The sequence below is a fragment of the Epinephelus moara genome, chromosome 2 (genome assembly GCF_006386435.1).
Source record: "Epinephelus moara isolate mb chromosome 2, YSFRI_EMoa_1.0, whole genome shotgun sequence".
NCBI lineage: Eukaryota > Metazoa > Chordata > Actinopteri > Perciformes > Serranidae > Epinephelus > Epinephelus moara.
The window spans coordinates 30887516-30905066 of NC_065507.1; the positions used below are offsets into that span (position 1 = coordinate 30887516).

At 39.5% G+C, this 17551-nt stretch overlaps 1 protein-coding gene across 1 annotated transcript in view; it reads left to right on the forward strand.

Annotated features, from left to right (window-relative positions):
* Window positions 1-12416, forward strand: part of gbe1b (glucan (1,4-alpha-), branching enzyme 1b) — an 88241-nt gene extending 75825 nt beyond the window's left edge. The window contains exon 16 of the mRNA XM_050060429.1: window positions 9962-12416. Coding sequence (XP_049916386.1) covers window positions 9962-10024 — 63 coding nt within the window. The 3' untranslated portion in view covers window positions 10025-12416. The remainder of the gene's footprint in view (window positions 1-9961) is intronic.
* The last annotated feature ends 5135 nt before the right edge of the window (window positions 12417-17551 follow it).

The window sequence follows — 17551 nt, forward strand, 5'->3', positions numbered from 1 at the left end:
AAATATCAAAAGCTGCAGTGGGTGGTGATGAGATGGCTCCAGAAGTATCTCAGAGAATAAAAAAATGAAGGATTAAAACTTTGGACAACATTTTAATTTTGCTTTGTTGTGTCCAAATGTATTTTGCCAGTAGCCTTACCAAGTCACATGTCTAACGTCATTCTCAATTACTACTAAATGTACAAAAGGTGCATTCAGTTCTTGTGTACTAACTACCTTAATCCTGATGGTATTTGCATACTGTTTAGATTTAGGGCATGACTTTGATCTCGCATGCCTTTTTCATTTCAGACATTTTGACTTGTCTGATGTCACAAAAAAAAAAAAAGAGTGATGATTGCATTCTGTCAGAAGTTATTTGGACTTGTCATAGCAGGAAAAACACATGGTGTTACCAATAGCATTAACAATGACTCTGTTCCATTTAAGTATCCCACCCCCCACTGAGTACCTGGATCCTGACACTGGCACAGAAAAACATAATGGCAGCCTTCATTAATGTTAGTAGTTGCACACCTAAATCTCATTATATAAGTGTGTGCCCAGAAGATTAAGGAGCATATCCACTCGTCAACAGATGAGGGCTAAAGCATCCCTGGTTTGACACCAGAATATCTTCCTTGAAGACGTCCACAGTGTAAACATTACTAAAAACAGCAAGGCTCGAGACTGTTACCCAACCTAATTGCCAGAGAAAATGTCGGCACTGTACATTTCTGCAAACTGCGCATATGTTACATTGGCACATTATTATGTAGCAGTTACATAGAAACGTAACTTTTCAACGACACTGTGATTAATGTGTGGATAGATTTAGGCACAAAAACCACTTCGTTATGGTTAGGAAAATATCATGTTTTGACTGAAAATACCCAATTTGGGGGGCACAATCCCGGCAGGAAACACAGTAATATCTCAGCAAAAACAACCACTCTTTGTACTCCTATCCTGGAGGGAAAAGCAGGAATTTCTCAGTAAAAAAACCCAACCAATTGTTTTGCCTAACCAGCCGCTGCAAAAAAAAAAACATGTTTGGTTGCTAAAAAGCCGCTGGAAAAACAACAATGACGAGCTAAAACACAACAGGTTTTGTGAATTGTTTTAAAATTCATCAATTTATATTTTATTAAGACTTACAGTTATGCATATTTAAGGGCAGGACACTTTGAGTGACAGGCTGTCTGCCGGTAGTGTACTCGGCTTCTCAGTCAGATCCACTCCTCGCTCCTCCACAGCCAGCCTCTTGCCCAAATATGGTCACTTCTGGCCCCAAAAAACCAAGATGGTGACAGCCGAAATGCCAAACTCAACGCTTTAAAACCAGAGTCTACAAACCAATAAGTGATGTCACAGTAGCTATGTCCATTATTTTTACAGTCTATGATCCTGACATACTACCCCCCGCCTTTCATGTGATTGTGGCAAAAGCTTTAATTGCTGAGGGCGCACTTGAACAATAGAAATAAACAAGAAAAATAGGATGTGTTAGCCACGATGAACTTGTGAAGGCAACGTTACCAGCAAGTACAGTAAATAAGCTGCTTTAATAGAACAGAGCCTATGAGTAAAGAAATTTCTAACTGGTTTGCATTACTGTATTTTCTTTGCAACACTGTCAACAGTATTTAATGTACAATAATCATCAAACATGTCCCTTTCTCTGCATGAACCAGGTGGATATTGATGGTTTACAGCAGTTTAGAGTTGTCCTTCATGCAGGGAAGGAGGTAAACGCACAACCTGCTTGTAGCAATTACAAAATATGATGAAATAGCTGTCAGTGTATTAATGTTTTGTCCTTTTATGTTCCATGTTTGATTTCACAAATCAATTTAATTAGCTTCAAATGGAGTTTGTAGTGAGAGGATCCTTTTGAGCCATTCTAATGAGGTTTAAGTGTGTTGTCATGAAAGAGGACGGCCTGTTCTGGCAAAAAGCCACCATCTCCCCAGTCTGGGCCTCTCAGCTTAACCACTGCTCTATAATTTAGTATCTTTCTCATTAATATGATTAGCTTTTAATGCAGAATCCAGAAAATGATCAAATATAGCTGCAGTAAAAAGGCTGGATCTGTCTATCAGGGGATGGTATCCATTGTTTGTGAGAATCATATCTGACTCCTATGTGTTTTACTCATGTTGGCAGTTATCCTGGAGTCATTGAGCGATATGTGAATCTGATATCTACAGCTCTTTCAGATTCTCCGGCAAACAATGTGCATTATTGATGGTGTTAGAACTTACCTTTTCATGTGCATGCCTCTTAAACTCACAGCGTCATGGAGGGGGGAAAAAATATCTTGGAGAATGAACCACTGGGCTTCCATCATGGAGACTGCTTTAGGCTAATAGCATGAAATAGGTCGGTCCTTGGAATATAGAAGGAAACACTGATGTGCATTTTAAGCAGAGTGCTCGAGGATCTTCCTCGTGTTTGTCTCCTTTTTTTCCTGATGTAATTTTTGCTTGATTAAAATGCTGAAAGGCAAGAAGATGTTTATGAAAAAGGTCAGGGATGAATTAGTGAGGATCAGCACCGATACCCAAACACTCCAACTGTAACTCCACTGATTGCATGTGTTAGATCTTATGTTAATGAATCCAATTAATGCGTGAGGACAGTGATGTCTGTGAAGTGGTCTGCACAGTCATCATCTCCCTCTGTGGTTTTTTTCCGTTTGTTTAGTGAAATAATAAATATCGCGAGGCAGTACACTTAAGCTGTTTCAGTTAGCACCCGAGTTGACACAGCACCTGATAAGCTGTTTGTTTATCTGAACTCAACTTGAACCTCCTCAGATCGATACTAAAAGTGCTGCAGGTAATGGATAGAGGAAATTACTCTACATGTATGTTAAAAGTTGGACAGAACGTTTTAATGCATCAAAAATGTGTTTAGCAAAACTCACACGGCTATTTAGAGCATCTTTTCAGCGTTATTTAACCTTAAAAAGCCTCTTCCTCTTTCACAGACAGTGATCCTCCATCGTATTAGCTTAGGTTTCATCAGATAAGGGCTCAAATTCCACATTCTCTTAAATCTCTTATTAATTCAAACACCACTGCTTCACCCACATCCCTCTTGGCCAAAATGTGAAGTTTAGTTAACAAGTCATCTGCTAATGTTGGCACCATCATGGATTAATGGGCAATGAAAGGGAGTGAGAGGAACGGGGCTGACAGAGAGGGAGGCAGTCGGCAGGGTGGGGACCATTCTGCACATACTGTATCCTCTTTATCGGCTCCCTTGTAGAGATTGCACATTGAGACTGTAGTCTTGCATAAAGATGCTTCTTCTCCTCCTCCTCCTCCTCCTCCTCACGCCTACCTGGTTATGACAAGAATAAGAGCCTCTGCGGGGGCTGCGAAAGGTGCCCACATCGTCCATGTTTTATTTAACAACTGTTGCTTTAAAGTCTGCGCAAACTTCTTCTCTCCTGTCTTTTTAATGGGTCTGTCAGTTCTCCAGCTTGCTTGTGACTGAGCGATAATAAACTCATATATCCTCCCAAGAACACATCACTCCTTAGACTGAGAATGCACATAATTGGATGAAGCCAGCAGAGTTGAGAGCATCCCAGTGGCCCGGCAGGCTGTGGCGAACATCATGTAACACTAACGCCCTGTGTTTACAAATGTGCTCCTCGACTGTTGTTATGTGACATCTCTTTAGCTCTTTCAGTCATGTCTTTTTCTCCATTGCAAAAAAAAAAAAAAAAATCAATAAATCAAAACAAACATACCATAAGAACAAAATAAAAACTGTTAGACATGTTCAACAGTGTAAACAGAGGAATGCTGTGTATTGTGGTAGGTGTCGGTAGGCTGTTTCTGTGCTGATTCAGTTTCATAAATAATATTTCTTTTACATTACAAAATACAGTAATCATCTGTTATACATCTTGCCAAGACTATGTTGACTAGACTACTTTGATTTCCCAGTTTAAAAACTCTAAGTGTCACCCTTTAAAACAGGTTTATAGTTGTAAATAATGGCTTTATTATTGGTTAATAAAACATAAAACAAGTTATGACCAGGACCCCAATGTACCCAGACTGAGACCGGACCAAGACTCTGACGGGTTGAGACCAAGTCAAGACCAAGACCAGACGAGTGTGACTCCCACACTGCATGACACACTTTACAATAAACATGCAACATGCAAAGCAAAGGCAGTCCGCATTCCCATGAAAACACCCACAGAAAATAAAGGAAAATTCCTTTTGATTCACCTCTTTCATTGTCATATATACTGCATGTGTGTATGTATAAGTGTACCATGAGAAATGTCTTGATAAAATCATCAGAAGGCACTGCAGAGGTGAATTTTATATGTGGGAATTTTCCTTTGTTTTCAATGAGCAAACAAATATAAAAAACCACTAAGGAGCTGAAATCATCTTTCTGCACTCCTGTTTTCCAAAAGCAATTTAGTGATATCCCTGCAGATGTGGTCTTGACTTAAAATCCTGTTTGTCCGAGCCAGACCAATGTAGTCAAGTATGAGACAAGTGCTCCAAAACATGGTCTGAAGAGGTTAAGACTGATCTTGAGTTTCACCATGTAAAAAAACATCTGCGACATTTACATTGACCACGTTTTTTGTTAGCCTGGAAATCCAGACCCAAATCTAGAAAGATTTAGGGTCTGGCCATGAGTAATGAAAATGGCCCAACTCGAGGGGCAGCACCAAGCATGCATTTGTAAATATCACTGCATGCAATTGGATAACACTACGACCAATCAGAACAATACACGGGGTGACGTATACGCTTATCTACCAGCGGAGCTAACTGGTAGATTAGACTCAGCAAAAACGTCCTTCTTGCAAAGGAAAGATTCGAGCGCCGTCTTCTGTTCCTCTTTTAGAGTAAAAGCCAAGTCTAACTCGTTCATTGTAGCGGCCAAAGCCATTTCAAACAACTGGTGTTCATCTGCAGCCATCTTGCAATGTGTACTGACTGATTCCGGACTTCGTCGTCGCAGCGCTGTCGTCATCTGTTTAGCTCGCCTCTGGCCCACCTATATCAGATACATCGATGTGATTGGTGCAGCTCAGTTTCATGGGCATAGGTAATGAGCCTCATTACTGATTGCCAGAGTGACTCGCTGAGCAAATTCAAATTGTGCTCGTGCGAGAACTCTGGATTTCCAGGGTAATTTTTTGTTACATTTTAAAAACAAATTACAACAGAAGAAAAAAAGCAATGAATCTCAAAAATCGATGTAACAAAAAGCTACTTTACAGTTATGTTGCAGCTAATGACATGAAAAAAATTTTGTTTTGTTGTTGTGGGGGGTTTTGTTTGTTTTTCAGGGGTCTAGGAGGTCACCATTTTTCAGCAGTCAGATAAATAATGTCTATCGGAGTAAGCGATAGAAAGTCTCTGAGATGAACCTGCAGAGAATGATCACCCGAATCTGCCTCTCCTCTCGGCTTTACTGAGCTTTATAGTGAGTTTTAGGCTCATTATGTGGTCTGTGTCCATAAATTTACTGTTTTGACTCACTCTCACCGCTCCTTACCAGCATTGTTTTTTTTTTTTGTTGTTTTTTTTATACTGTAGTGTGTTAAGTAATAACAAAAGAATCAGCACTCGGACTCATTTCATTTCATCCCTAGTAATATGAAGAGAGTGAATGTTTGAACAGCTTGCCATGAAGCTGAATAAAAAAGATTAAAAAAAAAAATACACTCTTCTCCATATGCAAATAAAAAAATATTGCAGCTAAGCCTTCATGTGAGTGAATTGACAGCTTGATGTACTCAGCAGGGCATTTCATGAGAATCTCGCACATCAAGAACTAGGAATACTGCTATTGAACGATTACAACTTATTCATTTAGCAGACGAAAACTTAGCGTTGTCGGGGACAACAACTCTCCAAGTGAGAAAATGTGTTTTGGGTTTAACCTCTTCCGGTATTTGTCCCATTTACAGATTTGTTTGAGTATCATAATGTCAGAGACGTAATGCTAAGAAACACTGATGAGTAATTAGCTGCTTCAAAACCTTTTGATAAACTTTGCATGCATCAAAGGGGTTGTCTCCTTTGACAGTTTCACAAAAAGAAATTAAGCTGAAGTGAGGAACGGAAATAAAGTGAGGGAAACGAAGCAGGCTTGAAGCAAATGATCAAAAGACATACATTTCCATCAGAAACATCTAAGGCCTGATGTTGAAGTGTGAACTAACAGAGTAAAACTGTGACAGGACGTTGAGGACAAGCACATACAAATACGCAGTACTACTAAACCCTCTCACACATACTGTGTATACTGTATGAAACACATATGCATGCACTGTACACACAGGTATATGACCTTTTTTTCACCTATAGCCTGTTCTGCATGTTTTTTGTACAAGGCGACTTGCCATGATTTTATGATGTGTATATGCTCAGTTAATGTGTATATGCTCAGTTAACCCCTGTTGTGACAGCAGTAAGAAATACAGCAGAGGCCTAATGCAAACAGGTCAAAGGTGAGGCCTCCAGAGAGGCTCCTAAATGTTTACAGTATATGAAGCAGATCACGTTATCCTGACATGATTCTTAATGTATTTTCATTTATTTTGTGTCAGATAATAAAAACACAATTTTAAAGATCTCTTTTTAAAAATTTGTAGTGTAAATCGTCCTGTACACTGAAGACTGAGACGCTGCTACATGTAACTCAGAAAAGTTGCAATTTTGTATCATAATCTATTATAACAAATTTTTTTTCTCATTTTGCAGGAGCTTAATGTTATATTACCCCTATTAGCTACGATAACAAAATACTCAATGTATTAAGCGCTGATCTGTGACACTGGTGATATCACTGCAAGTGACAAAGCAAACAACAAAACTACAAACATTAAGAACCAGGCTGTAAACAGCACCAGATAATACCCTTTAATTGAGTCTCGCCTCAGTTAACCATCCAAGTCAGGTTTGTGTTGTTACCCACTCGGATCCTTGGCCTGCCTAAAGTACAACCTGCATGCACAGGAGTGCTTACAGGGAGTTGATCCTTGTTAAGTGAGTAATGGATCCAAACAGAGACATGTCTGGAGACTTTAAGTGCACAGATAGTCAGGCTGCGCTCTTGGCAGCAGCCCTGGTCAGGAGGATACAGAAACCTAGTGGATGATATATTCCTGTGAAGCACCTCATGAATCCTTTATCAGTGTGTTTGAACATTGATCATATTGAGTATTAGCCCAAAGGCTGGACTCTGCTCTTGAAGTGAGTCGAAAATCCATATTCTCACATGAGAGTGTGATGCGAGGCGATACAAGAACACCCGTAAGACAAAAGAAGTTTAAATAAGGACAAACAGCCTCAGCTAACTTTCTACTAATACAGTACTTCAAAAACAAACTGCTTTACTTCCTCTTCATCTCAATTTTTTGCAGCTCTGATATTAAAACTTGGAACAAATTGCCAGATTTGCAAAGGTTCTGTTGTACAGTAACTAATGTTGGGTCTGGCTGCTGGTAGTAACTGCTGTTGCTCAGATCTGAAATGTGGTTTATGAGTGTCTGCTGGTGAAGTGATAAACACCTACTGCAAATGACTCATCAGAAAGCAGCAGAGGCTTTATGGACATATTCAGACAAATCCAGTCAGATGCTGGAAGACCAGGTTTGCTTGTTGCACATCGCCTTCACAAAATGTTGGCAGCAGAATGTGCTACGCTGATGAGGACTATGTGACATTATGACGGACAAATTTAGATTAACATTGGGTGACTGGCTGTGTGATCTAAATTAGATCATAACATACTGTAGGTAAATCTGGAATGAGAAGTCATAAGCGTTGGGAGCAAAGGTGGGTTTAGAAACATTTGAATGAGGGGTTTCTTATATGAAAATATATCAATAAATAGCTGTTATTTGTAACTGAAAGTAACCATGAATTATGAGACAACTGACCCCTGGACACATGCAAAAGGTCACCTGTTCCTCCCACACAGGAACAAAGGGGCATTAAAAATGATACAACTGTGTCATTCTGAAGTCATTCTCTTGATTTTGTTGTTTTGTGTCTGTCTGCTGTTTCTTGTGTCTCTTTGTAGTTGTTCTTCATCTCTTTTGGGTTGATTTGTGTCTCCTTGTGGTCATTTTGCATCTCTTTGTAGCTCCTTTGTCTCTCTTTTTTGGTCATTCCATGTCTTGTACTCGTACTCGTACTCGTCGTCCTCCGCTTATCCGGGTCCGGGTCGCGGGGGCAGCAGCCTCAGCAAAGTCTCTGTAGTTAATTTGAGGTTGTTGTTTTTTTCATTGTCATTTTGTGTCTCTGCGATCGATAAATTGTAACATAATGGGAAATATTTAATCCCTTTTTAACGGAGTCTCATCTGAATTATAAGTGTTAGTGGATAAAAAGTCACTTACTCTATGTACACTATGCATCTAATTTATAACGCCTTCATGTTGTGAGGAGTAAGTACATTAATTAGAATGTGTTCCGCTAATTGCAGTGCCAACATTTGGGACTATCTGCTGCTCTTTGTTCACAGATTGATTTAGAATTTGTCACTATTGCTATCTGTGTGGTGGAAATAAAAGCTGTTGACATATTCCAGGTTAGCACAGTGGTAGCTTTTGTCTAAACAGGTGCAATGATTCATTCTGCCTTTCCGTCTCTCTGCGGTGCTTCTGCATGGAGACTCTCCCACTGTGACTGTTTAATTAGTCACCAATGTCTGTGTCAGTGTTTCAGCGCTGGGCTGCTCGACTCCCTCGGTGACAAACTGTTGCCAAAGAAACACATCCACAGCAAGCTCAGATCTACTGATGCCGAGGGGCGGCTTGAAGAGTTCAGGGGGTGATTGAATTGTTTACAGTTCTGCGCTCTTTTTCAGTTTTCTGTTGGGAAATATAGCATCATTTATGTCTGCTTGGTTTTTCCTTTGGCATAAATCTGAAATGACTAATGGTACACAGTGGCTTCTTGCCTCCAAACGACACTGTGAATATCAAAAGGATTGATCAAAGACTTTATTAGCTACACCGCTCCAAACTTACAGCCTCTCTAAGATTTCTTTGTACTGTATATATAAGGAATCTGACATTTCCAGGCTCGGTTCCTTCTTTTTCTTTTCTTTTTTCATGGTGTGCTTATTTTTTGCTGACATATTTTTTTCTTCAGTCCACCAAAACTCGGGAGATTCTTTTAGCTCAGCTTATGCCCACTGGCAGATTGTATCTTCACAGAATCTCAAGTTTACAGTTGATGCATAGCCAATATATTGAGATGATGAAATGCATAGTAATTGCATTGATTGGAGAGTTCAGAATTGAAAATTATTATTTTTTTGCCCCCACTTTAGGCAAGATTGCTCATTTGGGGATTGTTCACTTGAACGCACAAGCTTTGAATGCAATGTGATGTTAATGAAATGAATTTCAGACAAATTAAGTCAGTGATCAAGAAATTTGCAGCACCAGCTACGGCAGGATGCATATTCTCCATAGCTCAAAGCTTGAAATGAAATGCTACAGAACCAGCTCACAGGCACAACTTTAAGCTGCAGATCTGCTGACTCCAGTGCCACCCAGAGGTCTTTATGCAGCTGCAACTCTGTCACACTTTGATTATACCTCTCTAACCTTGACAGTCCTCTTTGATCAAGGCTGTGGTGTTTGTCTACTGTCTCCTCTGAAGAGTTATTGTTCTGTTCAGATCTGAATATCCCTCTAAATACACCCTCCCATCCTCTTCTTCACTGTCCCCTTCTTTTTCCTCCTTCTCCTCCCCTTCATGTTGCCGTCATGTCGACCTTGATTGTGAGAAGCAATCACGCCTGATCATCACGGCACCACCAAGTGCCTCCATGTCTGACTGAAAAAGGATAAACGTGAAGACTCAGTAATCTCTAAAATGGGTGATCTTGTTAACATCATTAATCTTCAATTGTCAACTCACTTTTCTCCCTTCTTTCTTTCCTCCCTTTGTCTCTCTTTCTCTCTCAGGTCTACATCCCCTGCAGAACAGCTATTGTCCTGGCCAACGAGGAGATAGATTACTGTTATTAGAGGATGATTGTCTCCACAGAGACCAGGATCGAGAATGGATTCCAACCCCAAACTGAGTGTTAACAATCACCTTCATCTTAAAGTGTCAACCTTGCACACTACCCAAACCCACTTTTTGTGCTCAAGTTTTTTTTTTCTAAATGGGGGGAAAAAAAGCATTGTGAGCTTGTGTGCTTTCAAACACCATCTGCAACCTTAGATGCTGTGTAACCCCATTTACTACAGATTGGTCCATTTGGGAAGCGTCCAACCTAACCAGCAGCTAGATGCTAAAACTTAAAACCCTGCCGAGTCCATCCACTACTAGCCAGCAGCCATTTATAGGCTCTGTTGAATTTGGCGTGTCATCTGAAACACGACCAGCAACTGTGGCAGAGGAAGAAATACAGCAAGCATTCATAGATGATAAAAGCTCAGAGAAAATGAGAATATTTTAGAATGTTATATTGACTTGGTTTAATTATTTTGTAGCTAAATACAGATAATATTGTGGTGTCAAAGACACGAAGAGATTTACAGTATTACCAGCACTTGAAAATCAGAACGTCCAGATATGTAACCAATGGTGATCAATCTTTGTTAATTTGCATTTTGGGACAATGTACGTATAAAGATATTGCAATTTGTACAAAGTAATAAGCTGCTTTGAATTATTATACTTTTAATGGGTATCTAAAACAGTTGTGTTGTAATGTTTGAATTTATGCAGCTACTGGGAACATTTATGTGGTTATTTATGGCCCTGTTATTAAGCCAGTAATTTGCAGCTAAAGCAAAGTGATAAAATCCCCTAATTTAGATTGTTCACAGTGTGTTGCATAATGCACAAGTAACAATTTTTGCAGAATTACACAGCCCCCCCCCCCCCCCCCCCCACTTAACAGAATATAATGTGTGGTTTTCTCCTACAGTAGATCCTATTAAAGCAGTTTATGTCATGTATTTCACTAAACTCTTTGAATTCTGCTATATTCCACTAGAATAGGGTGATACTGATGATCAACACATAATTATGTGTGTGTTTTACAGGTGTGACTCACACACCTGACTAATTCCACCACAAGTTATTAGCACCATGTTCTTTAGGTACTGTGCATTGCATTCCCATGAGATTATTGCAGGCGTGCCAGAAAACACAGGAAGAGCCTAAATTCACACAGAGAACGATGTATGCATCTCAAAATTAGCTCTGACTTTTGTGACTTTTGTCTCAACTCACTTGGTGATTGAACATCTCACAGAACAGCTGCAACGCTCATCCTGTGCTCCCCATAGCTGTTATGTGAGATGGTTATTGATGAACCAACACGTGTACGAACTGAAGAACATCACTGATGATAGGTGACTGGTTTTGTGAACACTGAACTGACTCACTCAGGCAACATGTCATTAAAATGGTCTTTTATTTCAGATTATGTTTTTATGTTAATTGATCTGTTTCCATCCTTTACTGTATGTTTTCTTGGTTTATCTAACAGTCCCTTGTCGCTATGTGAACGGATGTCATTTGGACAGTTTTCAGTATTCTCTTCACGTTTTATCCAACACGTCAAAGGAATACTGTTATAAGTGAAACAATAGCTGATTTTAGGCATCCCAGATAAAAGCTAATGCCTTGATTTACTGCCATGGATACTGTAATTCTGTGATCCACACCTACTGCATTACAGATTCTCAACCATTTAAGCAGTGTATTGTAGCATATGGCAGGTTTTGATCTGCCTCCCCTGCAGCCGAAGAAAATAAATTTATATTCAGGACAATCCTCCTGTGTTTAGCCAAAAGTATCATGAACATGTCATTTCTTTTTGTGTTACACCAAAGCATTCAAAAATGCCTTTCTCCACCTCTCAAAAAGCACAGAGAGGATCACTCTGCATAAATTTCCTGCGACGAGTTTGCTAGACTGAAGTGGAGTGTTTAATCATCCCTCATCTGACCCAATGTCATTGTCATTTTACCACTGCCAAAATGAATTGTCTGAATTTGTTCTCAAAAGTAAAATTGATGTCTGATACACAGTAACTATTGCAGCATATTTCTTTCATTATTACTAATGATAATAAATCAGTGCCTGTCGACTCACAAGAAAAATGTGGATGAACTGGATATGCAGTCTGACTACTGATTCTGTCCCATCGCGAACTCATGGAAATGTTGAGGCTTCAGCATCCTCCAGAGTGGATTGAGGGTACTCTGTCACCAGGTACTTGATACAAAAACTGTTCTTTTTGGTCTTCATTGTCAAAGAGTTCATACTAAGTGTGGATGTTGTTTTCAATTGTTGCCTGTCTGTCAGTTGTATTCATCAGTGGAAGTCCCACATTATGCATAAGGCTGCCTGTAGTCAACAAGAAGAGATTTCATTGTTACATTAAATACTAAATTTACATTGTAGCTTCAAGTGCATCAGTTTTCTTAGTAGTTGTCATAAGAGATGCTATGGGGGTTATGCTTGACCTAGTCTCACATAGCCAGGCCTGTCTCCACAGTGCTCTGTCAGTGCTAGAGAAAGGTCTGGAAGCACACAGTATCATTCTGCTAATGGGTAAAACAATGCACTGGCTTGTGTGTCTTTCTTTAAACCAGTTGTCTTGTGCGGCACTAAGCCTGGGCTGCATTGACGATGCCCTTGCAAAAAAGTGTCTGGTGGTAAGTTATTTTGGTGGAACATTTGCACATGGTGGTGAGCAATAAATAGCTACTTTTCCATAAAAGAAAACACCACAAAAAGAGGAACAAACACTGTGTGAGTCACCATTTACTGAAGAAAAAGACAAACATAATATGATAATCAGTGCCCTAGAGGTGAAGCCTGACTATATTTAAAGTCTGGAGGAACTCACCACACCTGTTCAAACCACAGATGTCATGATAGCTGTTTGTGGTTCTTGCAGAGCATCATCACGACCATATCACAGAAGCTCATATTAAGTTGCTGGCATTGGTAAATCATGAAGTCAGTGTCACTGTCACGTGCAGCTGCCAGGGTAAAAAGATGAGGCAAATCAACTCTGACTTGAAAATGTAACAACATCAGGCCTGAGAGTCTGATGAGACGAAGTCTGGGCTTTTCCAACGTGTGTTCACAAGTTGTTTTTTGATTTAATTTGAATTTATTCTTAATTTTTGTTACTTTACTTTTTGTGTTTTACCGGCAAACATTTCAAATACTGAGTCAGTTTTTAAAAAGTGTTATTTTGAAACAAAAATCTTCGTCATAACAAAGTGTAGAAAATTCTAAGGACATTCTTTTTAATTTGTCAATTATCTGTACAACAGTAATATGAACTGAGTTGAATTGGACATTTTTGGGTGCAATTTCAGATATGATACCTTACTTTTTTGAAAATGAAGAAGAAGAAACGGGTGATATTGAATAACACAGTGTTAGTAGTGTAAAAGTACAGTGGTGAACATGTAAAGGGAAACCATATAATATATCAAAAAAAGAACTTTACTTTTGCCTTTCAGAGCAGCTTTAAACCTCCTTGAAATGCTGGCATACGGGTCCTGTGAGCTGTGTGTAGGAGAATACTGGACCAGACTTCAATAAGGAAAGCCCTGCAGTCTTGGGGACGACAAAAGAAGAAATCTTCTTTGCACTCTGCTCTCCAGAACATAAAGTTTAGGTTTCCATTTGGTGACCAGGGAAACTGTGAAATGTTGTTATGGGACTATACAGAGCAACCGCCTCAGTGGTTCCCACAACATGATGTAAGGGGGATGAAAGACAACTCATCAGACCATAATACTTAAATTTCCATTTCCTAGGCATCCTCAATTTGTGCTACTTACACTAGATTATGGGTCTTTGTGCACTGGCATCGATACAAGCAGCTTCTTAATAGCAGTGGCACCATGAAAAGCAGTTTGGGAAGATCACAATGTAGCCTTTGTCCAGGCTGTTTCACAAAGGTGCTGATTCAATTCTCTGGTCATTTTTGAGGCTGCATTTTTGTGGTGTTTGAAGATTTTTTTTTTCCCATTTTAAATTTTTTTATCTTAGGTTTTTTGCTTACTGTTTGACACACTGCACATTTTCATTAACTGGTTCCTAGGCGGCTCACCTAGTTTAGGTGCATGTTTTGAAGCTGCGTGACAGGTCTCATGCAACTTTTCAGCCTCTTCACTGTCAAGTATCTAATAAAGGGAAATGCCTAAGATAAATAATTCCACCCACCCCCCCACAAAACCTGCAGGCCTTTTCCAAAAATGGCTGTCAGATACTTTATGAGTATTCATGTGCTACCACAAGGGATGGCTTGTACAATATAATGCAGATCAATCCAATTACCATGAAAATTTGTTCACACAGTAGACAGAATAACAGAAACACCTTAGCATAATACAACACCACCACAAACCAGGGCCTAAGAACATACCTGACTTCAATCAAACTGAACTGCAAACTTCACAATAATAGATGTTGCACTAAATTTTACAGTGTTTACGTTGTTGAGTGCAACCCCTGTAGATATGACTGCTGTGAGATATCCAGGACATATATGATGTGCTGTACATGAGAAGAATTTATAAGTAACCCTGAAAGTACAGAGCGTATTCTGTGTTGTAACAGTTTGTCTGTTTGTATTTCTTCTGGGCTCACAAGGATAGAGATGCCTAGAGGGAAGATCCTGCAGAATGCTATATTGTCAAAGTCAGAATTGGGGGTCTGACATGCACAAAGAGGATGTTTTCAGTATCTGACCCGTGAGACTGCACAAGTCAGGAAGGAATTTCACCATGCATGCTGCTGCAGCTCTCATACTAAAATGCCAGCAAAGATATTCTGTTACTTTCCAAATATTATGGCTTATGTTGAGACAAGCAGACATTATAAATGTTGATGTAATGACATTAATATGTGAAATATTTGTCATCTCATGTGACATTTTATCTGCTGGCACAATAGGAACACAACCAATAATAATATTAATGTGCTCAAACGGCAGAGAGCAACAGCATGGACCCCCAGAGAATTTCTGTAAGGTGATTCTGTCAAACCTCTGGCTGTCAGGTCTCATTTAATACAAGCATAAAACTCCAAGTTAAACTTTCTTTAACCCCTGCTGAGTAAATTCAACAATAATTATTAATTTCAAGAATTCTTAGAGATCCGTTTTCTTCTTTACTTTCAACACATAGGTATGTACTGTACTATGTGTTCAGCTTAGACGTAAGAGTGCTTGTTCTTCCCTCTCATGAATATGAGTAGTCAAGAAAAGCACATGTACTCTTCATCTTTGGTTTTGAAGAGAGGTAGCCTGTAGTTTTCAGGATCACCTCCTGCAGGGTTGAGCGCCTGGAGCACACAGTATGGAACCTGCTGATTTTTAGCGCAGCTAGTTGTATTTTTCTAGGATGGTAAAACACTGTGCCCAATAACTTTAGTTTCCTAGATCATACTGTCAAAGTTTAATTTCCTTGGTTGCTCTGTAGGACGTTTAGAGGGGACAAATCATATATGTAGGAGCCATGAGAATCTGAACGTTGATGTTTTTGTGTCATGTTTGACACATTTAAAGGGCTTACCCACAAGTGCTTAATAAAGAATGAAGAGGAATGGGCTGCAACATTTTTCAAAACATACATCACAACCCGTAGCACCAGAGGATACAAGATGTAAATAGTATAGTTTTGAAGTAGCCCCATGTTTGTACTTCTCATGTATGGCCATTACATTCCAGTCACAGAGCTGAACATCCTTTTTATCTAATATATAAAAACCCGGTGATCTTTAAGAAACCCAGAAGGTCATTTAACAAGACTTACCGCTGTTCTGAAGAAATGGAATCCTCAAAGACTCTTTTAACCATCGAGATTGAAAAAAAAAAGAGTAAAAAATCCATCCGCTGCTGGGGGAAATAAAAAAATAAATTTAACCCATTTCCCAGATTTTGACTTTATTTCCTATCCAGGAAGACAGTAATTATGTATCTGCTTGCTCATTTTATATGACACAAGAAAAACTTTAAGATGTTTTATAGTAGAATATTAAATGATACAGTATAGACCAATAATACTGATAACAGCACTTTTTAAACTGTCGTACGTCATAGAAATTGAGCTCAAACATCATGTCATGTGTGGCTACCAGCTTCGTTTGGATTCGAGAAAAGTGGAGCAACTTGAAAAATGGGTTAAAATATATATTTTGTATTTCAGATTTTAGAGGAGTCTGTGAGGATTGTTTTTTTCTTTCAAAGATCACTTGATAGTTATTTTTCAGCAACAACGTATCTCTGTGACTCATCTCATTGGAGTATTAGTATCAAAAGCTTGAGGAGGAGAGTTGCTCGTTCCTCCCGGGTCAAACTGATCTGAGTTTTCACTTTTATTGTGATTGATATGATTGTAAAGATCATTGGTGCCTGAATCAGACCGCCTTAGTGGAGCACTCTGGCATCAGGGAGAGGAGACGGGACTGTTGTCAGGCCCAGCAGAGAGCAGAGAGTGCTGATATTCTTTTTGTCATTATAGTCAGTTTTTCATCTTTATGCAGAACACTGGCAGCGACTGGCTCCAATGGAGATCTTTGGGACCCAAAGTGCCACTTGTTTTCCATTGTACAAGGTAATTAAATGCATTCTCCTGGTGTCTTGTGTCTATTCAGTCCTCATTACACAGCTTGAATGAAAACCATCAGTACTCGAGCTCCTGAGAACCAGAGCTGGGAAACACTAGTAGAAACTGCATTAATACAGAATCCTAAGATAAGTTCACGGGGTGGGAAATGATCCAGCAGAAATGTACAGATATTGTATCTAAAAGGAGCAAAATGCAGCGATATCTGGCGTGGGGGAGCATGCAAGTATTTCTTATGAAGTACTTCCTTCTCCGAGTCCCACAGGAACTGCATTACTTCAAAATAACCATTTATCAAGGAGATCCACAATTGGTCCACAGGGTGAGCGGCAGTCAACCATAAATCTAGAAATGTCAGATAAGGCAGCATACAGCACTTCTCGTACCAATTATATTGTAGTAAGCTTTGATACATGTAGTAGTTATACTCAAAGCAAAGAAGGGAATCATGAAGCGGCCCCGATATCCAACTCAACAACCTCTGCAGCTAGTTTCAGCAGGGCCTAAAACTTACTGATCTGGTTGGAAGGAATCCCATCATCCTAGGCTGGATGGGGATGGAGCTTAGTCATGACTGGTGTGGCCTCCTTTTTGTATGCTGAGGATCCTCTTGCATTGATAATCCCAAATCCTGGTGTAGATTTTGGGCCTATATATCAAGAATCGGGCTGAAATAAGAGGATCACGGCATGGCACTGCTCCACAGCAGGAAACTCAGAGAATGGAGCGTAACAGCTTTGTTTGCCCCACTGAGACTTTTGCAACTTCACAAGCAATCCATAATCATCCTATGTTGATGTTACTGTTTGTGCACTACCATGAAAGTAAGGAGGACCAGCAGGGAAGGATGTGTCAACATATACATTATGATATAGAGCCAAATTTAAAATTAAGACATGACTACAGGGGTATGTTGCTCTTTCTGATCACCATCCAGGA